The sequence below is a fragment of the Rhodnius prolixus genome, unplaced genomic scaffold, assembly GCF_049639745.1.
Source record: "Rhodnius prolixus isolate KJV_2025 unplaced genomic scaffold, Rpr scaffold_35, whole genome shotgun sequence".
Lineage (NCBI taxonomy): Eukaryota > Metazoa > Arthropoda > Insecta > Hemiptera > Reduviidae > Rhodnius > Rhodnius prolixus.
The window spans coordinates 826,408-853,092 of record NW_027411629.1 but is presented as its reverse complement, the minus strand read 5'-3'; the positions used below and the strand labels follow the sequence as shown (position 1 = coordinate 853,092).

General features: G+C 35.1%; 1 protein-coding gene across 2 annotated transcripts; it reads left to right on the top strand.

The window, feature by feature from the left end:
- The first annotated feature begins 5,347 nt into the window (after positions 1–5,347).
- Positions 5,348–24,831, top strand: Hsf (Heat shock factor). 2 transcript variants are annotated; one of them, XM_074139512.1, is made up of 12 exons: positions 5,348–5,555; positions 8,322–8,430; positions 9,725–9,843; positions 13,776–13,976; positions 14,979–15,095; positions 15,180–15,304; positions 17,199–17,501; positions 21,750–21,872; positions 21,950–22,177; positions 22,922–23,027; positions 23,096–23,168; positions 24,121–24,831. In XM_074139512.1, exons 1-12 carry the CDS (start codon positions 5,451–5,453, stop codon positions 24,288–24,290), a joined length of 1,779 nt encoding a protein of 592 aa, XP_073995613.1. In that variant the 5' UTR covers positions 5,348–5,450; the 3' UTR covers positions 24,291–24,831. The 2 variants fall into 2 exon arrangements, with proteins under 2 accessions (XP_073995613.1, XP_073995612.1); XM_074139511.1 differs by having other exon boundaries at positions 21,950–22,192.
- The last annotated feature ends 1,854 nt before the right edge of the window (positions 24,832–26,685 follow it).

The following is a 26,685-nucleotide window of genomic DNA, read 5'->3' as shown; positions in this document are numbered from 1 at the left end:
GCATCAATCACATGTTGAGACACAACCACTAGTTCGTCCAATTTAATGTCGATAAGAATACTCATTATTTGGAACCATTCTCCTAAACATACATCGTAAGTTTTTTTAAAAAGTTTAAAACGACATGCAGCAAACCTTGCAATACTAGTGTTAAGTAATGGATCCTTGAGAATCTCCTAGGGGTTAATTTTAATTTGTTGTTGATCTTCAACTTTCTTATTCTTATTTTTGTCTCTTAACGTATATGAAATTAACAAGAACACTGTTCTTGTATAATTATTTGAATCTTGTGTTCAATAGTACACTGTTTGCCTGGACTTTAATCATTATACTTATTTTACCATATTAATACTGAGACTCTTCTTTCTGTTTTCGTCCAGTAATTTTGGCACATTTAATGCGCATCAGAGTGTTGCAAATCAAAGAATAAACTGTGTATCTTCCATTTCTTCGGTTGGTGCTTTATTTGTATGAGAGGAGGGCAGTGTAGGTTTTTTATCAATGATTACATCCGTCAGCAGTGGCGGATCCAGAACACCTGTTTCAGGGAGTTTCATTTCATTTTCAACAAAAAAAGCGTCAAGTATTTTGAAAAAAGGCTCCTTTCAGTATTTGTTCTTATCCGTCATAGTACGCTTATTTCCGATTAAGCTGTCATTTCAGATTTTCTCCATCTTCATAGGTGAACAAAATGTTGACCACAAAAATCTAATGAACCAGTCTATCGAGAAAATCCGAAACCAATCAGAATTAAAGAAAACAACCTTGCTATGACGGATGAATTGAAGTTGTGCAGAATTGAGGATCAAGAGTTCAACTTGTTTCTTTTTTTCTTCGGACGTTTGAATTTTTAAATTAATGCAGGCGATTTCGTTCAGCTTGCTAGCCCCCTGTTGTGTGTCATCAGAAAGGAGGTTGAAATATACCAGTCACGTCTCTGAGAATTTTTAAGTTCACTAGTTAGGAGCACGAACTGGTTTGCCTTAATATATTTAAGAATATTGGTACAAAAAAAGAGACAAGCCGTGTTTAATTAAAATGTAATACGTATTTTAGGAGAGTAAAGTATTGATATTTATTTAGTAACCATTTTTTTTATTTATATTTTTATATTTCGTGAGAGAAGTTACTAATTGAATTGTTAATAATATAATATATTGTTTGAACATTGCGAGTGTTTATATTTTATTTTATTATTTTTTTTTTTTTATAACTATGGAAGCTCAAGAATGAGGTTTTTTTTGTAATGAAGATTTTTGTAGAATCATTTTCAGCATTTAGTAAAGATTTTGTTTTGTACTCAATAAATTTATTGTTTCCCTTGTCATGTGATCTGGAGGAAGCACGATGGGGCAGCATAGCTTCAAGAAAAATGTCACAGTGTCATACATGTCTGCCAAATTTTCCAATTAGACTTTTTGCCGGTAATATTTATTTTAATTAAAGTGACCTAAGTTTTCGATAAAATTATGCAAATTAGAAGTGCCAATTTATTGTTTTAATTTTTCGTGCTTCTAATAAGAGGAAGAATTGTAATTGTGTGTTATTTTTTGGAGTACGACTTTACAGTGCCCCACTTTCTGGTGCCAGTCTAATTCCTATAGCACCTTCCAGATGACGAATAAATCTCACAATTTAAGAGAGTTCTAAGTAGGTATGTTCTTTCCAGTACACATTAATAACCCAGGTTTGTGAATCTTCTTAGAATAATAGCGTCGCAGTCAGTTAGGTGTGTTGAAATTTCCAACATCTCCCCAAAGAATCTGCAAATACTATCGTGTTCTAGACCGAACTTCCTTGGTGCCCCTTCAGAAAACCTGTCAGTTTGCGGAATTTATCTTTATTTAGGCCGGGGTACGCCTCAGATCTGATACGGTTATAATTCCGTAAACAGATCAGATCTGGAAGACTTGTCCAAGTTTTATCTGTGCAGGTCTCTTCCTCTATTTTCAACTTCTCGCGTATATAATGTACCCTACCCACAAAAGGGTTCAGGGCCCATGAATAGAGGTTTAGCGCCTTGCCTTAACAGGGCGGTGGCCGTGTCATATCCTTCCTATTATATCTTTCCCTAGTTCATTAGGCATTCCAAAATTAATTTTGAACTGATAGCACATTAATTCAGTACGCTGATGGCAGCCTTATCAAAAAGGTTGGTAGTTTTCCGATCCCGATAGCCCCTTTTGAGGTTAAAACGAACGCTACCTCAATTTCGTGTTCTTCCGCCAGCAAGATGCTTAGAAACTTCAAATAGCTTCAAACTTCAATAGCTAATTTAACCCTGCCTACCCTGGACATTGCACCGTAGGTACTATAGGTTTCGCCATCATGGTGTACATCCATCTTAGGACAGATGGAGAGCGGCCCCAAGACTTTCCTGCCATACTTCTGCGCACCATGAAGGTACGAGTGGCGTTACGAGCAATTATTTCCATATTTTTATTCCAAATACTTCCTCGATTCCAGTTCTTCGCCAGCCAGTCGGCTACTCTGCAATTGTGGGAGGAATCTTTCCTGGTCAACAGTATGATCATGGTTTTAGATGGATTAACCTTCACTCCTTCGGTGTACCATTTACTGGTCTTATTTAGCCCATGCTGAATTAACATATTTCGCAGAGGGTTCTTTCGAACTTCCCACTAGCAATAATGACAATATCATCATTGGTAAAGGGGTACGTCATTTACCAGCTTCCACATTAGAGGGAACAAACTTCCTCCCACGAGGGCAAGCCTTTATTTTACTGTGCCTGATAGTTCGTCGGCCCACTGAGTTCTTAATAGTCCTGGTGGGACAGCAATGCATTCATTCACCTGGATGTCGTGCTATTACTCCCGTTTTTACTAGGGCCCTACATAGAAAGTATTGTTAAAGGCCCCTTTTTTGTCCAGAAAGGCGCAAATGACTTATTTCGTTGACGTCTAGAGTTCTCTGGACGGTATCCATCAACTGATGTAGGGAGGGTTCCATAAATTTTTAGTTCTATTGGCGTGGGTACAGAGGCCCCTTTTTCATTATTTTTAGATTAGATGAAAGTCTATTTTGGCCAATATTAAAAAAAAAAATCCGTACTCAATGAAGTAAATGTATAGGAAAGAAAGAAAAATTAATGATAATGCTTTTTTATATCGAATAAAATTAAAGACAGATACTTTCAACAGCCAAAGACCATTAGTGGGCTCGTTGTTTAAATCTTCTCATTTAACAAAATCCAATATACATTTTATTAGAGACAAAAATTAAGGAAAAATAGAAAGTTTATTTTTATAAATCAATAAAAATTAAAGAATATTATTATTTATTTTTAAATAACTTTATTTTTTTGTAAAGTTAACATATTTTGTATATTATCAATTCTAAAAGTTAAATTTCCTGATCAACTCATATCTAAATTTCTAGGAAGCCTCACAATAACTGTTAAGAAGAGTCTAGTTTTTACATCCATTCAAATATTCTTTACTTTCTTCAATTGAAAGTTCGCCTTTACTCAAAAACAACTTGATTTTTTCAAGCGCCAAGTTAATGCAGACGCTATCAGTCGATCATTAATTAGCAATATCTCAGCCATTAGTGTGAATTAAAAATTTCTTTTTTGTGGAGCTTGTTGGCTAACTTTTATTAGTCCCGTGTCAAAATTCAAAGTTGGCGGCAAATTCCTTTGATCATTAATTGCTTATATCTCATTATCCTGAGTGGCGCTAGCTTTTTTATTAGTGGTGCATAAGAGCGCAAGGTATTTCGAGCTTGGCGCAATAATTAATTTTTTCCTCTAAAATTCTACCAAAGTGCCGCCAAGTTAATGCTTTTTTTAAGCAATTTTTTTCCTTCTATTTCTGAATGTATGCAAATTTTATTATATTTTTTTTGTGGTTCTAGCTGTTGCTGATATCTTAAACTTTTATACTCATTCCCTTGTCAAAATTGAAAGTTGGCGGCAAATTCCTTTGATCTTTCAAATAGCCATAGCTCCGTAATTGTTGAAGTTACAGAATTCTTTTAAGTGGCGCAATGGGGCGCTAGATGTACTTGACATGATGAAATGTTACAATGAAACAATGGCACTTCCGGTCAAATTTTATTTGGCGGGAAAAAACTTAAATTGAATATTGTAGCTTTTCCTTTGTGGCGGTAGCTTTATTATTGGTGGCACATAAAATCACAAGGTATTTCGAGCTTGATGCAATAATTTTTTCCCCAAAATTCAACTAAAGTACCACCAAGTTAATGATAAAAAATGATTTGGTGTATCGCATGCTAATTTCGTCTTTGTTAAGTCTTTCTTCAAAATGTTTTTTTAACGAAAGGTTAATGGTGAGCGTTACTCTCAAATATTTAAAGTTAAGATTTTTATCTGCTCATATCTCAGATTCACTTTTCATTTCTTGCTTGTCTACTTCCATTTTTATAACTCATTACCTTGGAGTTTTGTAAGTAAATTTTGAGGTTCCATAAATTACAATAATTTTCAAAGGAACTATTTTTTGCAGTGAATAAGGGGTCAATGAGATAATAACTATTATCATAATATACTAGACTTCTGTTATTAACAACTTTAAGTCCGCCTTCCTCAATACATTTTTCCAAATCGTTTGTGACAAATAAAAAAAGTAAAAGGCTAAATAGTCAGCCCTGCCAGCCCTCATGTTTATGTCAAATGCATTAGTCAGACTTCCTTTGCCTTAACTCACCTTTCCGTTCAATAGATCCTTTATAGCTTCAACATACTTAGTCGAGGTGCCCAGAGTGCAATTTAAAAATATGAGCCAAAGATCAGTCAGAAACAAAGGCCGCCGAGAAATCTATAAATAAAGCTAACATTTCACCTCTTTTGTGCTAAGTTATCTCCGCCAAATTCATTTAAGTCCATCATTCCTTTCAATTTTAAAGATATTGATAGCATTAAATGGAGCAGAATTTAATTATTAATTTTAATAGCTTAGTGATACTTGAAACTTGAGGGTGATGTGAGGTTGCCGACCGGTGATCTAGAATCTAGAATGTTAATGTATACAAACCAATTTTTAAAACCATTTCTTTGGAATTGAGGAACTTGAAAACACAATCATTTACATATATCTAATCAAAACACAGTATAGAAAGAGAACGCAAAGTATTCTATCACTTATAACCCAAGAATTTGATCGGGGAGAGGTTTCAAAGTTTGTTATGTTTAGAAGTTTCGTCGTAAATAAAGGATATCTTTTTCCAGTTAGAAAACGCAGTTGAATATAAGGTAAGGTAAGTGATTTTTCACTTACCAGTCGCCAGCAGTCACTCACACAGTTACATAATCTTACATAAGCTGACGGTGACCAGGGAGTGTGTTGGTATTCCTGACTTCACTTTGTCAGTGGATTGTTACTGGAAGGTTAGATGCTTGTTTTCCTATTGACTTTGATGTGCACTATTACAGATTTCTAAATATTATTTTTAGTTACACTTAGTTAAATATGTTTCCATCGCCGCATTCCAATCCAAATGTACCAGCTTTTATTGCTAAATTATGGCACATGGTGTCAAATGCCAAATCTGACGATCTAATATGCTGGAACAAAGTAAGTGTTTTTATGCTTAACATTAAAATGATCCAAAGTTTTGATGTTTACTTCTCATATTAGTGAATAATTTATAGATTGAATTGAAAGTAAATAGTTGAACTGAAAAGGAAGTTGTTAGTATCCTTATACTAGGTTAAACTTTTGTGCGATCCTGATTATATGTTTGAAATCTTTTGTTTCTGGCTTCTCTCGCATAACGACATCATCTGCATAATTTCATGCGAATAAGCACTGCAGATAGCATGGTTGGATTTAAATCTGTTTGTAGTTGTCAAATATATATGTACAATCAGGGCTTGTTGCCACATAAACCATGCCAGGTTGCTTTATCTAAACTTTTGTATTCAGCTTGCTTTGACGCTTTAAAAGACATTTCATATACCCTGAAGAGATGTTTATTACTGATGTTTTCTCAAATTGGTACATCATTATTATAAAATGTATCTTGATCAGAGTGCCCATCATTAACCCCACAAAAAGTATTGTACCTCTGGCAATGTGATTCCAGAAGTTAGTCTTGAGCATATGTCTCTTTGTTATTGTACCCTTTAACAAAAACTTAAATTTTAAAAAGATAAATATGAGGGTCTTGACATCTAATAAATTCTAAAAATATTAAAGAATATTTAATACAGTAAGATTACTTGAATAATATCAATTGTTATAAAATTTCTGGTCTGTCTTATATTATATTCAAGCTTTGTTTAAAGCGGTTGTAACATTGATTAGTATCATGCTGACAGTTTGGCGAAAATAGAGAATAATTAAAACCAAATCCACTACTACCTTAAATATCTGAGTTTCCTAAAGATTTCTTGCATATGTTGTCTATTAAATGTTTAAAGTTAACGTATTGCTAGAATTGTTCTGAAGAGTTTGTCTGAGGTGCGGTAATCCCAAATGTTAGCACACTACCCAACTGTTGTGCAGGAGTGTTTTAGTCAGTTTAAGTATTTTTTATGATGATGGATGGAATTCCTGGAAAGACCTCTGAAGAAATTGCAGAACACCATTGCTAAAATAGATAGGCACCAATGTTTTCGGAAAACGTTCGAGAATTTACTTTTCTAGAATACATTGTAACGGCAGATAATCAGGTTCGTTCGCAGTCTAAATAGTACTTCTAGAATGTATTGTAGCTTTTTACATTACAGCATGTCATTAAATACAGCCGTCTGCTTCTCGGTGTTAATGAATGATTCTACGGCCTGAATAAGCACTTGAAGAGCAAATACCAGGGTATTAGATTTAGGTAATACAAACTCCTTAATGTATCACTTGGATGCCTTCTAAGGCAGATTAATAACGGCTGGAAGTGAAAAAAAATTATCACTTTGGTCGAACATGAGTTTTATCTGGTTAGTTGATGTTGGAAATATCCATTTAATTGTTACTTACACATATTTCTGCAAATCAAATAAGTGTCCTTCATTTTACGGATCTGTAAATGTATCCGATACTAGTTGTGCCTACAGTTACGCTTTAGTCCATCTGTATTCTCTCCGGTTACGTACTCGTATGTAAAGCAATCTGAGCATTATTCTAAGAAATGGTACTTGTATTTTTTTAGACGATAGATAAATAAAAGCAACCAACACATCATTTTAATGTGCCCTGTATGCAAGACTTCATGATCTATAATTGCGGTAAGAATATCTTGCCAAGGAGGGGCGGGTGTTGGTCTAGTGGTCAAGAGCGTGGTTTTGTAAGTGGGAGATCCCCAGTTCGAATCCCTCGTATGACTACATTTAATTAAAAAAAGTATTATGATGTATCAAGTATTATGAATAACTCCATACACAGGATTCGAACTGGTGATCTTTCACTTACAAAGCCACGCTCTTGATCATTAGACCAGCGACCTGGCAAGATATTCTTACCGTAATCACAGTTCAAGAAGTCTTGCATACGGAGCACAATAAAATTATGTGATGGTTGCTTTTATTTGATGATAAAACAAATTTATCCTAATTCACCCACAACCATTTCATATTTTAAAATCTTCAATTATTATTATTTTTGTTCTTTGCGTCGCAAATAACATTTTTTGCAGTCAGAGGACCTCCCAAAACGTGTATTTCTGGTGGAAAATTAATATCGAAAACCGTTCACGAATAGATAAAATTGTAATTTTGATCTTAAATATCTCGACTAATATTAGAGATATCGAAACGGGATCAACGTCATTTTCCATAGTTTCTTATTTAGTTTTCATAATCATTGTCAAAACCAGTGGTCCTTGTGAAACCCCAATCGGGTTTTTAGGCGTAACTCCGCCAAAAATGATGATACAGCATCGGGGGTAAAAAATTTGGAAACTAGACCAAAATAAACATATAGTTTACTTCGTGGGTTTTTTCGGAATTGCGCTTTCCTTAAACGTTATTAGCGATTGGTGCGTTTTAAATGGATCACCCTGTATATGTATTTGCGTTGCAGCTGCATGCGTAAAAAAAGCACATTTAATTAGTTCAGTTAATTGATATCGTTTTCTGGAGTATCTTAGTGATTATTATTAAGTTTGTAATTATAAAGAACTAGTAATAGTAAGCAGGAAATGTTACACAGTATTTGAATCACACTAACAGTGATTAACAAAACTTTTAGCCCCAAAATTAAATGAAAGAACGATAATATATTTAATTCCTAATATTATTCAGCGTGAGAAGTTCACTTTGGAGGGTGGCAGTGTTTAGCCAGACATCACTATCGGATGTTAAGTAATAGTTGAAGGGTTAAACTAACAGTTTTTGTGGTTTACAGGCTGGCACGAGCTTCATCATTAAGAACCATGCCCGATTCTCCTCGGAGTTGCTGCCAATGTACTATAAGCACAACAACATGGCGAGCTTCATCCGACAGCTGAACAAATGTAAAGTAGCCTTTGTATAGATAACTGCATACTCTAAATACAGCATAGTCTAGTGTTCCTTCCTTGGGCAGATTTAAATATATATTTGGATGCGAAACTTGTACACTTTCACTTACTTGCAATAATACACAATTCCGTTTTTATCAATAGTTATGGACGTTTGCTTTTATAGTCAAAATAGATTGAGTACAAAAGAAATTCTAGTTATTATTGAAATTTTATTATTTTCTAAAAATTAACAAGTATACTAATATTCAAAATGCAGCCCCATCATATTCTAAAGTGGTTACTTGTTTTTGACAAGTCTCGCATTCCTTGCCCGATAAAAGAATCTATCTATTGTTCGGTATAAATCATAATCTGTGTTTATATGCTTGGGCGTCTAAAACCTCAAGGAATTAATAAAAAATTTGTATCCCCTATTCCTGGCGTAAATCAGCCTAATTATTAGAGATATCCAAATATTTACTTATCAAAAGTAAAAATCTATCCAAGAAGTACAAAAATCTTCTTAACAAAAACTTACAGTTTAAAAATTTAGGCATAAGGATAGATTAAACCACGAAAGAAGCACAAATCAGCAAGTACCCAAGATTTCATTCATACTTCAACTCGTAATTTCAGCCTATTAGGAATGTTTGGAAAAGCATATGTGTTTTTAAATTGTAATTTAGGAATAAAGGATTATTTCAAAAGAATTAACTGTATGCATTTTTGCACTCGTATTCTGCTGTAAGATGAATTCAAAGCTGAAATTTCGTTTTAACTTCATGATTCAAATTACGACAGTAATCGAACTCGAACTTTCTCTTTTCTGTCTTGATGTGCGTGTGTATGTGATGATTATTCAGAATAAAGATAAATACGAAAGTACTGTAAGTTTTTGTTAAGGAGATTTTTATAGGCAAGAAGTTGATTTTCAAACTTAAGCTTTTTCGGGCAGCTTTTATGATCAACCCTTCTACAACTACCCTACCGGGCAGAATTAATATTTAAGTTGAAGGAAAAAAGAAGGCAAATGGCGCAGACAGACAAAACAAATCCTACCTTAGCTTAAAACGTGAACCAAACGACCATCGCATTGATTTTTATACGGTTTCAATTTATGTTTTTAGCTTCAAGGTTAATTTGCTAATCTGATAAATGCAATAAGTAAATATGGTGTTTCATGCGCGACTACTTGTTTATAAGTGAATGTGCTATCACAGCCCAATATTCTAGACCTTGTGGTAGATTGTTTAATGTTTGACACGGTCCTGGTGCTCTAATTCTAATTCTACTTTGGTACTTTCAGATGGATTTCACAAAGTGATGACCGTAGATTCTACCAACAGTGACAAAGGGGACTTCGAGTTCGTGCACCCTGATTTTATTAAAGACTGCCCTGCACTGTTGGTGCAGATAAAACGTAAGGTGAGTCAAACAGTTCACATTCACGATTCTTATTTAGAGCAGCTTCTTAATTGACATCTTTCACTGATTTAAATTATTTGGTTATAACAAACTTTTTTAAATCTACATTCATGTTTAAAATGTGCTCTAAATGAATTTTTGCACACTGTGGATTTTCCTACCCATTGAACCATTAATAATAAAAGGGTATTTGAAAACGTAAGAACATTTTTAGTACAAAATTTAGAATTTATTGTGTTATTAATTCTAAGAGGTTGCAGTTAGGCATATAATCTAAGCACCATTATGAGTTTCTATCATACTTTCTGCCAGTTGTAGGTTGTATCCATTCGTAGGGTTTTGAATAAAAAACTTGTCCCCAGTTCCAACTTCTCTAAAAGTGAAGTATATTTATACCCCCAAACATTTGAAGTGGACCATATAAATGTTTTCGTTTATTCTTTTAGGAATTTTTTTTTTTTTTTTTTTTTTTTTTTTTTTTTTTTTTTTTTTTGGCGCATCAACAGCTGAGGTCATTAGCGCCCGGAGCTTTTTCCAGTGCACTGCCGGCCTCCGGACAGTGTTCTCTCGTTACAGACAACACTGTCCATCACCGGACAGTGAGCTGTAAGAAGCTCCTAGGAAGAGAAAATCTAAGGGTCAGCAGCTGGATTCGAACCCGGGACCTCCGCGTGGGAGTCCAGTATGCTAACCTCATAGCTAATCCCTTCCCTCTTTTAGGAATTAATGTTATTAAAAATACCTCTTACTTTCGTAAAAATAATTTAATTTGGAATAGAAATCAAGTAAATTAATTTATTGATGACTACAATGAAGCAGAGAACTTAATTTGAATAATCGAGGTTTTTTTTTTTGGTTTTTTTACCGCAGCAATTTTTGCATTTCACTTGTTATTTACATGAGATTTCCATGTAAATTTAGAATCAAATATAACAACAAAGTTTAATTTAGATGGATGACGAGACGAGACCACTTCAGATTACGAAAAGCGTTCTGCTTTCTGAAGGAGGAGCAAGAAACCTCTATGAACTGGCTAGCTTTTCCGTAGACGTAATCCTATTGAATATGCTAGAATAATCTTCGTCATTTAGAAGTGCATATGCGGCTTCCTAAATACCTGCATGACGCTCTTCCAGGAGTTCAATGGTAATGGCTTGAAGATTCGTATTTAGAGTGAGCTGTCTGCTGGGGATATTTTTCCGTACACAGACAAACTCCGCCCTCTACCTGTGACAGGCTGCATCTCCTTAGATTAGGAGACAGGGATCCGTATAGAATGTTCCGGACGTAATTTAGTTTCCTGAAGGCACACGCCATGGGGTCGGGATCCAATCACTATACAACGTAATTCTATGTTGATCCTGTGTTCTTGGTGAGGGTCCGAGATGTTTCCGCCCTCCAATTCGGAAGTTTCTAAATCTGTTCCCAAGAGCTCATATTGTTGGAGTGGAGAACAGGTGCTATCGAAGACCTCCCTTAATCTTCTTCGATCTAAAGATTCAACCAACGATATGTGAACGGAGTAGAGCTATTACTTTTTCCAACTGTTTCTTCCAAGGAGACCGGCGTGGCGTATTCACCACCTGCCAAAAATTTTGTGAGAGAGCTCTTTATTGATTCAAAGATTGGCGCTGGTGTCTTCAGTTTTTGTGAGAATGTAACATCTTAATGAACGTAGACTTACTTTCAACTATTGCTCTTACTTCCTGATAACGCAATTGTCGAATAGTTTTAATCTTTTGAATTTATATTTATTTTTTCAAAATGGGGCATCAGTTGCATGAGCGTTGTGTTCCCATCCACAATTAATTGGTAGGATGCACTCCGTCCCTTCATTGTTAGGGTTTCCGCACACTCAGATCGGTTCTAAAACGCTGCTGCATTGGACAGTTTCACCATATTTCTGACTCTTGAACAACGCATTTGCAAAGGTATAGTTATATACAGGGTGTTCAGCATAAGACTACGGTAACTTCGGGAGGCGATTCTGGGCATCATTTGCAACAAAAAATTCCATATAAACTATGGCTCGATTCGGCTCCGTTTTATAGATATTTTTAATTTTATGTTTTTTCAAGGTGTTACTACTTTTTAGAAAAAAGTTGTCTATATTTCTCAAACTATTAAAGCTACAGTTATTTTAATAAGCTCATTAGAAAGAAGGTTAAATTTCCTTTTAAATAAGCTAATTTGTATTCCAAAAAAATAATATCAAGTATTTTACTTTGTGGCCCAAACATAAGAAATAGCAAGTTTCTAATTTATTCCAAAAACTTTGACTTCATTTTTCTCAAAAACTTTTTATATGAAAAAACCGTGCACTATTCAGGAAAAACATCTACATACGATCACCTTTCGAACGGTATACAATAATTGGGGTTATGTTAAAAATTGATGCAGAAATCTGTGATTAATTGCAAAAAAGTAGGCCTCAAAACAACGACGGCATTATGAAAGGAATTCACCTACCATAAGAATACGAGAACTGAACAGAATCATCAAATCCAGTACGATTTTTTGCAAACGTGTAATTTAATAATTTATTTATTTAAGAACTATATTCAAAAATATAAAACTTACATTAAAAATAATAAAATAAAATAAGAAGAATAAAAATGAAAATGATGTTAAATGAGTGTTAGGTACCAATTTCGAAAGAAAGGATTTTCGTTTAACGAGTTTAGATCTGTGTGTTATTCTTTAGTTAATTAAAGAAATATTCCAAATAATGTGAATAAACCATCATTTTGAACTACTCAATAAACTTTTGAAATTGGTACCTAACACTCATTTAACATCATTTTCATTTTTATTCTTCTTATTTTATTTTATTATTTTTAATGTAAGTTTTATATTTTTGAATATAGTTCTTAAATAAATAAATTATTAAATTACACGTTTGCAAAAAATCGTACTGGATTTGATGATTCTGTTCAGTTCTCGTATTCTTATGGTAGGTGAATTCCTTTCATAATGCCGTCGTTGTTTTGAGGCCTACTTTTTTGCAATTAATCACAGATTTCTGCATCAATTATTAACATAACCTCAATTATTGTATACCGTTCGAAAGGTGATCGTATGTAGATGTTTTTCCTGAATAGTGCACGGTTTTTTCATATAAAAAGTTTTTGAGAAAAATGAAGTCAAAGTTTTTGGAATAAATTAGAAACTTGCTATTTCTTATGTTTGGGCCACAAAGTAAAATACTTGATATTATTTTTTTGGAATACAAATTAGCTTATTTAAAAGGAAATTTAACCTTCTTTCTAATGAGCTTATTAAAATAACTGTAGCTTTAATAGTTTGAGAAATATAGACAACTTTTTTCTAAAAAGTAGTAACACCTTGAAAAAACATAAAATTAAAAATATCTATAAAACGGAGCCGAATCGAGCCATAGTTTATGTGGAATTTTTTGTTGCAAATGATGCCCAGAATCGCCTCCCGAAGTTACCGTAGTCTTATGCTGAACACCCTGTAGGGCCTCGCCTCACATTTAATTTGTAAAAAGCAGCATGATTTTTGTGGGTCGGTAATGTCGGCCTTCTCTACTCTTCTTCTGACTTCCAAAACACCCTCATGTGCTAAATTTTTTTTTGTACCATCTAACTTGCTATTGACTAAAATAGAAGCTGTGAAAATATTCGTGTTCAGTTTACCCCCATAACAGGCTGGGCTTGTAGAAACAGTTGACCTCCCTAAGTAGCGCTAGGCACTCCCCCCATATCCTGTTAGTCGACATACCGGATAAAGGAGCAGGCCTATTCTGTCCCCGGACCTGCAGGGGCATCACCTAGATATTGTGACAAAAATTGGGTAAGAGGAAGAACTAGAAATTATTGAAGGGAAGATGTGAGCACCAGAACAGTTTGATCTAGCATTTTCAGTGAACTTACCATTCGCTAAGTTTACATCAACTCTCTTGTTTGCAGTTGTCAATGACTAAAGAAACTGAATACAAAGGTGACTCGAGTTTAGTGAAGAAGTTACTGCAAGATGTGCAGCAGTTACAAGCAAAACAAGAGCTATTTGAATCCAAATTGGCGGTGATGAAAAATGAGAACGATGCCTTGTGGAGAGAACAATCAATATTGAGACAGCGACATCAGAAACAGCAGAAAATTGTGAACAAGGTAGTACAAAACAATTTTTTGCCACTTGAGAAGTATGAACCCAAGTGTCAGGTAAATACACGTTCTGAGGCCCCCCACGAAGAAATGTTTTTAGAATATTGTCTATTTGTTGCTGAAAGTTTAGTTGGTATTCGTATTTTATAATAAATAATTTGTACAATTAAGGCAAAAAGACGAGTTGTTGTTTTTATTTGACCGATTCTTGAATCCTTAGTTCAATAATTTACGGTCACTAAACCTAGATATTCAAATTTGTACAATACTCGCTTCAACCTTGATTAGCGTATGCTATTTGCTCACCTAACCACATTTGTATATTATTTGAAAAATTGTTAAAGGACATTTTTATTAAGAAGGGTTTTCAGAGAACTGCAATTTTAAACACTGCTAGAATGCGACTTCAGTACATTCTACGGTTTTACTTCCTATATAACATTAAGCGCGGCCACAGTGCCACATTAAAATCACTGTTAGAAAGACAAAAAATGAAAAATTGGAAGTACAACTTAGCAGTGCACTTTTATAATTTATTTGAAATTTCCCTAAAAAAGCGCTAACATTTTTCAAAAAACCGGCTTATTACTGGTTGTTTAATAAAAATCACTTTTATATGAACAAATGTTCAAAAAAAAAAAAAAAAAAAAATAGCTGATTCTGTGGCGATCTTGGTTTACGGGTAAGTACAATAGTTTTCCTGCATTTACTTTAGTGCAGGTATAATTTATGGCAGGTACACGCCATGTACCTAGATAAAGATAATATCTATCTGTCCTAAGCATACGAGTGGGCATATTCAGCTGCTCAGCTGAATCTCTCAAAAAAAGTTTTGGTTGAGACTAATTCTTGCATTGCAATGAATTTGTAGGGTCTGGGGAAGCGTTGCATCACACTGTCCACAACAGTGTATTTTGCTGCAATGAATCTGGGCAACATTCTAGCACTAACCTTAAAACTACGTAAATTCACTTGAGTTTCACGTCATACTTTTCTTTTTCGTTACAGTTGATCCAGTTTTTGGTGACCCTAGTGCAGCAGACGCGAGGTTTAAATCTGAAGCGACGATTGCCGCTGATGCTGAAGGACGGCACTCGACCAACTGAGTATTTCATGGCTATTAAGGTTTTGGCCAAGTTATTCACATCTGTAAATGTTAAGATTTCATTTTCGTTTATAAATAGCAATGTCTTTTTTTGGTGGTTGTAGGATTCCGGCAGAAACAATACTCCGTTGATTTGTGAAGTAGACCCGTATGAAGTGTATGTGGACGCGGAGACAGGCATTATTCGAACTGTAGAACATGTCCCAGCCCAAGAGCTGAGCAGTATCAGGTTAGTTTTTTGCTGGTAAAATAAAATAAGAATTGGTAATGCCAATTTTTTTAGTTGGTTTACGTCTAATTTCCGATTAGGGGTTGTTGACAGAGGCAGATAGCAACCATAATTTACTGTAAATTTCTTTGAATAACCATTAAATTAATCCAGACCTAGACTAGGAATCTAATCCAGTACCTCAATACATGTTAGCTTTGCGGGCTCGTCTCTAACCGCTCAGCTACTGTGGCGCTTCTGACTCTCACTGTTTAGGATAATGGTCCTACGCTCTAGTTTATCGGCCTTCTTCAAATTGTTTTCCATTAGAGTGCATCTCAAAAACTTCTCGCCTTCGGAAAACAGCTTGCAGTATTTCCCAAGATCAGGATATTTTTTGTGTGATTTTTTGTTTTAGTTTTAACATCCGGCTTAAAGAGAGTGAGTTTGTAACAAAGCTGCCTTTCCTATATTTTTCCGACCTATAGCGCGATGAGCGTTGCTCGGTATGTAATCAAGAATGTAGCAAAGCTTTGATTGAATATCATCCCAAATCGTCTTTTGAAAAGTCTGCATAGTTTTCTTTGCCAGCTTTTTGTCTTTGGCTGTTGTAACATGTCTTATGTTGTACTCAACACTGTATAAACACTTGACGTGATCTAATCCGTGGAATCACAATTTAGCCTTTCCATAAGTGTTTGTGTTCATAAGAAAGTTCTTCTTTCTTATTACAAATTTTAGAAAAATTGGTCCTAGCTTCTTTATGTTATATAATCTCGTTTAATTTATGCTACTATTTGTGCAAGTGTATTGTGAGATGAAGTCGCCTTTGTAGTTGTATTAAGTAACGGCGAGGTCATCCAGTCTCATTTGCAACATTCTCTTGCCAAAATAATAAGTTTTGTTTGCTGTATTTGTTTTAATACAAATTTAATGCCTTTAATGTTATTGTTGACAAGATATTCGCAGGTGCATTATTTTTACATTTTCAGTATATCGAGTGGGATAAGTTCAGGCTGTCTGAAGTTAGTTTTTGGAACTTCGTTATGTTTCCAAACAATTGAATTGAATCAATGGTTTTTGGTCCGTCTTAGTTTGAAGTTTAGTTCGTAGAAGTATTGATAGAAGTTTGTCACAGCAAACTACAATCCCAGTTCTTATAACAATGACCAGTTCAACAACAGAATGACAGACCAAAACTTCTCGAAGCTTAAGTCACAGATTTAAGGTCTCTGTTGGAAAATAAGTGGCTCAACACTGCTCAGAAACCTTTCTCTCTAGTGTCAAAGTCTAATGTCTAAGGAAATTCCCGATTAAGTGTACTAAGGGGTGAGAAGAGGTTAATATGTCCTTCAGTTGGATTTCTGTCACGGATCATTGTCAGTCAGTAAAGGGCCTGCGGATATCCTTTTTCAGCAGTCTATGTACCGATGAATAAATAATTAAAAATACATACTTTACTATAAACAATTTTTTTCTAACAAATAAAAAGTAGTCATACGCGGGATTCGACCTGGGGAACTCCCACTTACAAAGCCATGCTCTTGACCACTAGACCAATACCCGCCCCATACTTCTATTTTTCTCCGTCGGTAAATTCCATCCTCGCCTGTTTTATGCTCCAAATATTCCACAGTTTTATCTTAAAATTTACATATTTATTTATGTTTATTATGAATCACAAGTTTCAATAGTATGATTTGAATAAACCTAAGAAAAAAATATCTTTTGTAGTTTACTGCAGATTCCTGATATTCATTTGTTTTACTTAACCGAAAGTGTTTTAACGCGCCTTGTGCTTAGTTCATCCTGAATACTTTTTCGGTTCTATTTTTGATATATTTGGTGGATTACTAAAACACCAGTGATAATTGCGTTGAGAGAAATTCATATGAATCACAATTTTATTTTTCAGTAGTACGACAGAAGTATGCAAAGATAAACTAGACACGTTAGCAACACCAGCGATTAAAGAAGAACAGTTAATAGTAGCGGTGCCTTGTACGACCGCAGTGGACGACCTGCTTCTGGAGGGTCAAACGGCCACCACCCCCAGTTTGGCAGTGCCACTGCATGAGGTGAGCCCAGCCATCGTGCAGACCTCCAACAGGCAGATTAGCGTGCTGCCGTCAGCGACTGTTAGGAGCAGCTCTCAGACCGCTAGCGAAAACCTGCCACCTACCACCAAGAAATCACTCAAGAGAAAGTATCCTTCCAAGTAAGTTCTTTTTACATATTTCCGTCATATCAACGTTCGACAGATCATATCTTTGGATACTGCTACTTCAGGAGTAGGCTGGGCCCGATCGGACAATTAAGGAATTCTCTCAGACAACACATCTTTGTTGGAAGTTCCTTCTGTTTGAAGGAGAGGAGTCTTTTTTTCAATGAATTACAAAATAAACTTTTGACACTCACAAGAAAAAGGAATATAATATTAAAATGCGCCCCTGCAGGTTTGGAGGCAGAATAGGCCTGCTACAGTCCAGCATGTCGTAGGTGGCGATTAAAGGACTGCGCAGGGAAGGCTGGTTTACAGCCGTATGGGCGTAGCAAACCCACAGAACCCAAGTTCAAATCACGTCACAACAGTCGGTTTTGCTTATTCTCTGGTCATCAAGTGTCATTGGCCTAACATCGCGAATTATCGATTGTATCGTTATTGTATATGACACCTCAGACCGTTTCTTTTCTTCCTGCAACCATCTGCAAAGGGGCTGACCACTCACTATGGCATGGCAGTGATGGCGAATCTTTTGAGCTTAGCGAGTTTAAATTTTGAAAAACTTAACTCTGGTGCCGTGTTACATTTATAATTTTTTGATATTTGCAACCATAGTAAAAAATAAAAATAAATTTATATATATAAAAATGAATGTGTGTCTGTTTGTTTGTTTGTACTCGATAGATTCAAAAACCATACATCCAATCGCCGTGAAAATTTGGGAAATTATTAGGTATATCCCCGGGAAGGTTTTTGCAAAGTTTTTTTAAAATCAGAGTTGGGGTTCTAGGTGCACTCGAATAAATATCCCAAAAATATCAAAATAACATTAAATTAGTAATATTTGTTAAAAGTGTAACCATGAAAACCAGTTTTTTGCAATAATTAATACGAGAATAAATTATACCGAAGATGGTGTAAAATCCATTAAACTAAAAGAACTCAACAATACCATTGATGTTGATAATCGTTGGGTAGTACCATATTCTCCATTACTACTAAAAACGTATAACGCACACATAAATACTGAGTACTGCAATTCAGTGAAAGCGATAATATATTTGCAAATATGTGAACAAAGGAAGCGATATGGCAGTGTTTGGAGTGGAAAATACAACTGCATCTAACGATGAAGTCACCCAATATCAACTGGGACGCTACATAAGTAGCAATGAGGCCGTATGGCGTATTTTATCATTTTCCATTCATGAGCGATATCCAACGGTTGTTCATTTAGCAGAAAATGGACATCGTGTGTACTTTACATCAGAAAATGTACCTACCTGCAAGAGCAATGTCACCACCTCCAACAACATTAACTGAATTTTTCACATTATGTAGAAATGCTACCTTTGCAAGGACACTACTGTACTCTGAAGTAGGGATAATTTTATTGTTAATTTTCATTTCGATGTATTGTATACATTTGATCATTAATAAATTATGTTTGAGGTATCAAAACTGCCTTTTTGTTAAACACAGCAACGTGTGAACGGGTACAGCTAGTTAATAAATAAATTAAGATTTATTAAATGACCCACTTATGGTAATTGATCTGAGGAAAGTTTGCCAGATCCTTATTTTCAGTAAATACCATAATTTCTTCAATGTACTCCACAAATCTCTATATTTAAAATTTAATTTAATTTTTGTCTCTGTCGATGAGTGTTACACAAAATGGGTTCGTGTGTCATAGGTTAGCCATCGCGGTCATAATCTAACTGACTGAACCATTAAAAATGTTTGTGAATAATAAGAACCTTTATACGTTTGTTTTATTTATTATTATATTTATTATGTTATTTGTTAAATCTCCACTACTCAGACTAAAATAAAAAAATGTGCTGTTTGCATAAAAATCACATAATCAGCCTATGAAAAACATTTTTTTACCTTCTTATATTTTTTAATATGTTGGAAAAGTTGGTAGTGGCCAGCATGACTTTTTATTCAGATAGTGGCACTCTTTCCAAAAAGGTTGGCCACCCCTGTTATAAATTAAGTTCTAGTTAATTAAATGAATTTAATTAATTAATTCGAGTTTAACATTCAATTACTATTTTTCTCAAATCAGAGTTATATTTATGCGCCATTTTTTGCCTTGGTCAGATGTGTCTCACTTAGTTCCACAAGATCTGCTTGCCTTCCGGCGATTTATTGATGCAATATCCATTTGGTACAAAGCCTAAAACCTGTCGTTTATTCAGTAACTCACTGGCTTAATTGTTTTGCATTTCGAATTAACCTGTACCTTCAAACATCTAGTTTCCTCACCAGAAGTGATTCCTTTCAAGAGCCACGAGCTTCATTGCACTGATTTTTCACTTGCTATAAATACAAGAAATCTTGAATTTTAAATTTGTGTACTTTGATTAAATCATTAACTGTGTTTTATTTCCTGGTATGAGTTTCTTGATGTGATATCAGAATTAATGTTTTAGACTTTTGGTATCTCATTTGAAAAAATCATTTTTTTGTTAATGTTTTATTTTATTTTTAATAAGAACACAATTCTGTTTGAAAAATTCGATAATTTGTTTTTCTGTAGATTGTTAGAAAAGCCGTGTACAATATTGTATAATACGAGGGTCGTTTGAAAAGTCCGTGCAAAGTCAGTGAGATAGCACCACTGGCGCGTATCGAGGTTATGTTTAGTTAGTAGCATCTCTTGGAAGAACACACACCAAGTTTCAGCCAGATTGGTCTATTTCTTTGTGTTTGGCATTCGTTTGAATCGAGGAAGTCGAGTGATTTTCAAAAAATGGACGAAAAAGAATTTCGTGTGTTGATTAAACACTACTTTATGAAAGGCAAAACGCCTGAGGAGACTAAAGAGAAGCTTGATAAACATTATGGTGACTCTGCACCTTCGATTAGAACAGTTTATAAGTGGTTTCAAAATTTTCGGAGTGGCCGTATGGGCACAAGTGACGCTGAACGTTCTGGACGCCCTGTTGAGGTTACTACTCCAGAAATCATTGATAAAATCCATGATATGGTGATGGATGACAGAAGAGTGAAGGTGCGTGAGATTGCTAGTGCTGTGGGCATCTCGAATGAACGGGTACATAATATTTTGCATCAACATTTGGACATGACAAAGCTATCCGCAAGATGGGTGCCGCGATTGCTCACGCTTGACCAAAAACGAAATCGTGTGAAGTGTTGCAAGGACGGTTTGCAGCTGTTCCAGAAGAATCCGCAGGACTTTAAGCGTCGTTTCGTCACTGTGGATGAAACATGGATACATCACTACACTCCTGAGACCAAAGAACAATCTAAACAATGGGTTACCAAGGGGGAATCTGCGCCAAAAAAGGCGAAGACCGTTCCTTCGGCCGGAAAGATTATGGCGACTGTCTTTTGGGATTCGCAAGGAATAATCCTCATCGACTATCTGGAAAAGGGTAAAACTATTACAGGTGCATATTATTCATCGTTAAAACCGAGCTGCAAGAAAAACGCCCACGATTGGCCCACAAAAAAGTCCTTTTCCATCACGACAACGCACCAGCTCACACCTCAGCAGTTGTGGTCGCAAAATTAATGGAAATAGGGTTCCAACTCGTTTCACATCCCCCCTATTCTCCAGACTTGGCTCCCTCGGACTACTATTTGTTCCCCAATATGAAGAAATGGCTGGCGGGAAAAAGATTTTATTCAAACGAGGAGGTGATTGCAGAAACGAATGGCTATTTTTCAGACTTGGACAAATCCTATTATTCGGAAGGGATCAACAAACTAGAGCAGCGTTGGACGAAGTGTATAAGCCTAAAAGGAGACTATGTTGAAAATTAAAAAAGGTTTACCCCAAAAAATTAAGTAGTTTTTATTTTTGCACGGACTTTTCAAACGACCCTCGTATATACATATATAAAAAAAAATCCTGAAGTTACGTCGGATTTTTAACAAATTAAATGCCGTTGTTATATTTTTAACAAGTGTCTTTTATCTTGCCGTCCATGCTACGTACCAACCTAACAATACAAAAAACACTTATACCGACGATCTCTACATTTAAACAATGGATTCAGAGCTAGATATTGATGTGTGCAACTTTAGATTTAGCAAACTATAGTCCATTACCTCTTACCCACATTGTTGATACCCTCACTTAAGAGAGCCATTAAGACGTTTAGGACGCAGTGTACTTGGCTTATAAACACACCCTAAACAAAACTGAATCTAAAATCTCCTACCAGATTTAAAGCATTCCTCTCTTTAATGATTTCATTTTTGCAGAACAAACAAGAATGATTGTTTACTGTTGGTACCAGACATGTCTAGCGATGCTAAAGTTGGCGAAGATGCAGAACTGCACGAGGATCTTCTGCTGGCCAAAGCGTGCGACAGTGACGCCGCCGAGTAAGTTGCATATCAGAGTTTTTGTTGCGGTTGCACAATTTCGGATTTGTACAGAATATTTGTTTTGGGTTATTTAGTGTGAACTGGGACTGTAGCGATGTATGCGTGTCGCTGCCCACGGTAACGTCGCCCAGCGGCTCTGAACTGATGTGCCCCACTAGTTCGACAGAAGCTGTGCAGCCATTACAGGACGAGAACCAAGGGGGCAAGTGCTCAACTGAGAATAGCATTTCCAATTCGGACCTCTCGCTAGCTAACCACGACACCTCGCTAGTAGTATCTGACTTAGCGCCCGTGATGAACAAGTCAGTATCAGATAAGTCAGTACCTCCATCTCTATCACTAGATAGTTCACGGACGTCAAGTTAAATCAGACGCATGCTCCTAGATAGCTTATGTTAGGTCAGTGAGTCTGTGTGTTAGTTTTTAAGTGTGACAGAATATTTTCGAATGGGAAAGTTTGCAAGTTGTTCAAAACGGGATCCGACACGAATTAACCGCAGTTATTAAATTAACTGCAATTATGTTCTCGGTAAACGTGGTATCTGTTGTTGTCGAATAGTTTTATAGGTAAGTTTGAAGAATAATGCTGTTATTTTACTAAAACAGTCGTACACACTTTCTCTAACACTAATAATGTTTTTATTGAAAAACTAATTTGGAATCATTTAACCACTTGCCTTTTTAGTAAACGCTTTTTTCTTTTTTTCTTTTTTGGAATAAATACATTTTTTGAAATAGTAATTAAATTCAAGCAATGCATTGCGCTAAGAAATGTTAGTTGGTTGTAATCAAGTTGAATAAATTTAGTCTTAGAGGTCCGAATATCGAATACAAGTTTATCAGTTATTTTTAATTGAACAGTGTTCAACGCTGATGATTAAGAGCTCTCTTCGAGTCTTCAGTTCAATCTAGCACTGCTCCACTGTTATTGTAATAACCGTGGAATGAATAGTGAGAATGCCATGTTTAAAGTTTTTTAGAAACTCTGAGAGAAAGTGAGAGAGAGAAGTAAAGGTAATGAGCTTATCATAATCTCGCTTTTGCAGGGAAGACATAGATGACCATTTGAACATGGTGCAATCTGACCTGGACGTGCTAAAGGACATCCTTCATAGCGAGGGCCTCAGCCTGGACGCAAGTACGCTCATGGGGGTAAGTAATTAGATAAACTGTGGATCTTGTCTACTCCTTTCAAAGCACTCATTTACACATTCCCACAGCTCTTCAGTGCGGAGGATCCATTGTCACTGAACTTTCCAGAAGTGGCCAGGAATTCTAACGAAGACGAAATTGGTAAGTGTCCTAATCCACAAACTAATGAAGTGTGTAAAAAATACCAAAAAATCTTTTCTATCTTCAACTTCTGCGTTGTAGTTCCAACATCGGTGAAGTTATTAATTTTTTTTCGCGCAAAAAATGTGATTACTAGATCCAAACAAATTTTAGTCAGGACTTATAATACCATCAGTTCTTCAGTTCATTAGTCTGACGGAAAATACGAATATATGAGTCAACTTGCAGAACCTAAATTTGTTGGCGGTTGACCCAATTAATAACGCTGAGCTATTTCTGGGTTCGAATTTGTGATAAATTATTTCTTCGTAATAATTGAAAACGCATATCCTTTTTTTTCAAATTACTCTCTTGCAGCACGAGAAATCCTGTTTGAGCGTAATGCAACTATTGTCCACCTGTCTTATGATTTCGCCAGTGTTAATTATCTTAATATATACACTATTAATCATCTTAATATACACACAGTAAAAAAATTAAAGGGCCATTGGAAGAAGCCCACAGTACAACCTGTTTAGAAGAATAAGGCTGACAAAACTTTGTTATTAGTGCAGAGAGGAGTGATAATAGTGATGGGGAAAAGAAGTTTTGCCAATTTATCAGACAATTTTTACACAAGACAAAATTTATTAAAATTGTGCAAAAATTTAAAAAAAGTTACAAAAAAATTTGAAATTCTTTTTGATTACGTGTTCAGTACCTCGTATTGCCACCGTGAGCTTGAATAACAGCATGCATACGTCTTGACATGCTCATTATAAGGCGCTTGAGTTTTGAGGGCGGGTTCCATCATGCATGAAAATGAATTGATCTCCTCCAGTTTCTTTGAACGTATCATAAATGTACAAATACCAGCTGTTATACCGGTTTTATACACCCTATTATGTAGAAATAAACTGACATTTTTGCCTTGTAAACTTCTTGAGAAGAACCACTGAGACTTGTGTTGCAGGTGGCAGCGAATTGGTGGCATACTCGCCGTCGATGCTGGACATGCCAGAGACTCTGAATTGCCCGGAGGAGGAGCCTATTTCCCAACTTAACACTCCGTTTATTCAATTCCAGAATTCGCCACCTTCCTTCCCAACAAGTCCCTCCTCTAGTAAACGTCCAAAAAAGTAATATTCCTTTTTTTATCCTTTTTCGTTCTTATATACGTTATATTCACACACAAAAAAAAAATTAAAAAAAATAGTCCAAACTAAGTTATAGTGCCACTGTCTAGGGCATGTTGTGCTTCACTTGAGTTCAGCACATTAAAAAATTGTCACCAATATAAAACAAATTATGGAAAATAATTTCTTGCAGTATTGTAAATTAAGCAGAAAAATTGTCGAAATGCGCTTCTATATTGTTACTAAAAAATCAGGTGAAGCTGGTGTCCAGTATAATTCTAGCTGAGACATGGTCAATTTAGAATTGAAATCGACAACTAGTGAACCACCTGGAGAATTACAACATTAACTGACTTTCTCTAACTGCACTTCTCGAATTTCTTTAATATTCATCATTTGTAACTTTCGTCATTATTCGATTTTAGAGTCTTACTGAAATGCTGTTAAGTCAACTACTAATTCTTTGTTATGTTTCAGGCCATTATTAATCATTTTTCCGAAAGACGGAAATGGACTGTTTACATCCCCAGACTACCCTGTAGTTATTCTAGCCTAACAACTATTAGTACAACCCCAAAATTCATACGATATACACAGTACTATGCAAAATTAGTTGATATTATAATTATTTGGTCTAACGTACTCACATGCGAACGCTAGCTTCCCACTTCACTCACACATATTATATATCTTACAATTGTCTACTATATTGAGATCTTTCAGCACTGGCTGATTTTTTTTTTTTTTTTTTTTATCACTTGGAGTTTTTCGGGAGTAAAAAAATACAGTTTAAGTTTCGAGATAAAAAAAAAAAAATTATCAATAATAGGTAATATTCAAAACAAAACTATAGATTTGCAGATACTTATTTGGACCTGTTCGTTCGAAATTTCACATTTAAATCATGTGAAAGAGAATATTAATTATATTATAAAATGTATTTGTAGTAGGCGTGTAAAAAATAATTCTTTATTCGAGTGGCCTCGAATAATGCCTGTCACTGACTGTCACTTAGTTCAATGAGCCTGTTTTGATTAATAACTATTTCATAACTGTTCTTATCCCTCAGTTCAGAAAGTTAACTAGCTTTTCAAGATAGCATTTCTAGTCTGTTAAGATCGCTTGCTAGGTTACCGTCATTGATTTATGAATTTACTAATTTTTTCGATGGTTTGCATTAGGTTATATACGAGTTTAGGTTTATGCAACAGCGTTTCGAAATTTACTCATAGCTGAGAATCATTTTAGGATGTAATAAACTTGAGGACAACTCACATTACAAAAAATAAATAAATAAAAACTGTATATTCATGTTGTTAGATAGGAGAGTGGCTAATATTTTGCATCGAACGTTGTTTTAATTTATTTTTGTAGTTTGTAGTTATTCCCTGAAGAAGACAGACGTGTTGTTTTGCTGAAAAAGAACATAAAAACACATGGGACACTTTTATTTTTGTTTTTGCGTTAGCCAAGTTTAATTTTGATGTGAAAGAAAATATTAATCATTTTTAAAAAATGTATTCGTATTAGGGCGAACAAAAAATGATTTTGTATTCGAGTTTCTTGGAATCACTGGCTGTCTCTTAATGTTTTTAGGAGAATTTAAAATGGTTTGAGTAGTTGAAAATGTCTATAAATTTAATTTTTCATGGAATTTAAGGTTTGTGCTGAGTCTCAATTTGCTGAAGTGGAGGTGTAAGTGACTGAGCTATGTTTCTCCGATAAGCAGCCGTTTCTAGGTTGGTGTAAAAGTCTAGTCTGCGCATAAATCTCTTGGAAATCTTTTTTTGTGTGACATATTGTTTTGCTGAGAGTGAAGCAAATAATGTTTTTGCCAGCCGGCTCCATGTTTACGCAAACCCTTACATCTGAATGAACTTAGTTGCGCGATTAGAAATCATAATACAAGACAATTTTGATAGGAGCTGCATAGAGGCCTCTGACCTGTGAAAAGCTAAAAACTGTGCCCAGCTCACCTATAAAATGTATATCTTTAACTTTGTACTGTATCTGAACACAGACAAACCTAGAAAAGCACTTTCTAATGATCTTACGAAATTGCCGGCGCTGAGAGCAGCATTGTCATCTAGTTGTGTTGTAATGTAAACCTTTGAATTTGGAGAGCAAGCAATTAGTTGTATGTAAGTATTTAATATATCTGCTATGTTTTTACGTATAGTAGACTGATCTTGACCCTAAGTAACTTAGGTAGCAAAATTCTGTCTTTTTTTTTTTTTTTTTTTGTGGGCCTGTGCCTGTGGCCATTAGCCAACTGTCTTAAATTTCTCTTATTTTTTTATTTTATTTTATTTATTTTTTATAAAAGGTGTTTCGGACCGCCCAGGGTCCACAATTTTTAACAAAAATTCTATAAGATAGACCGATGGTGCTGGATAATGTAA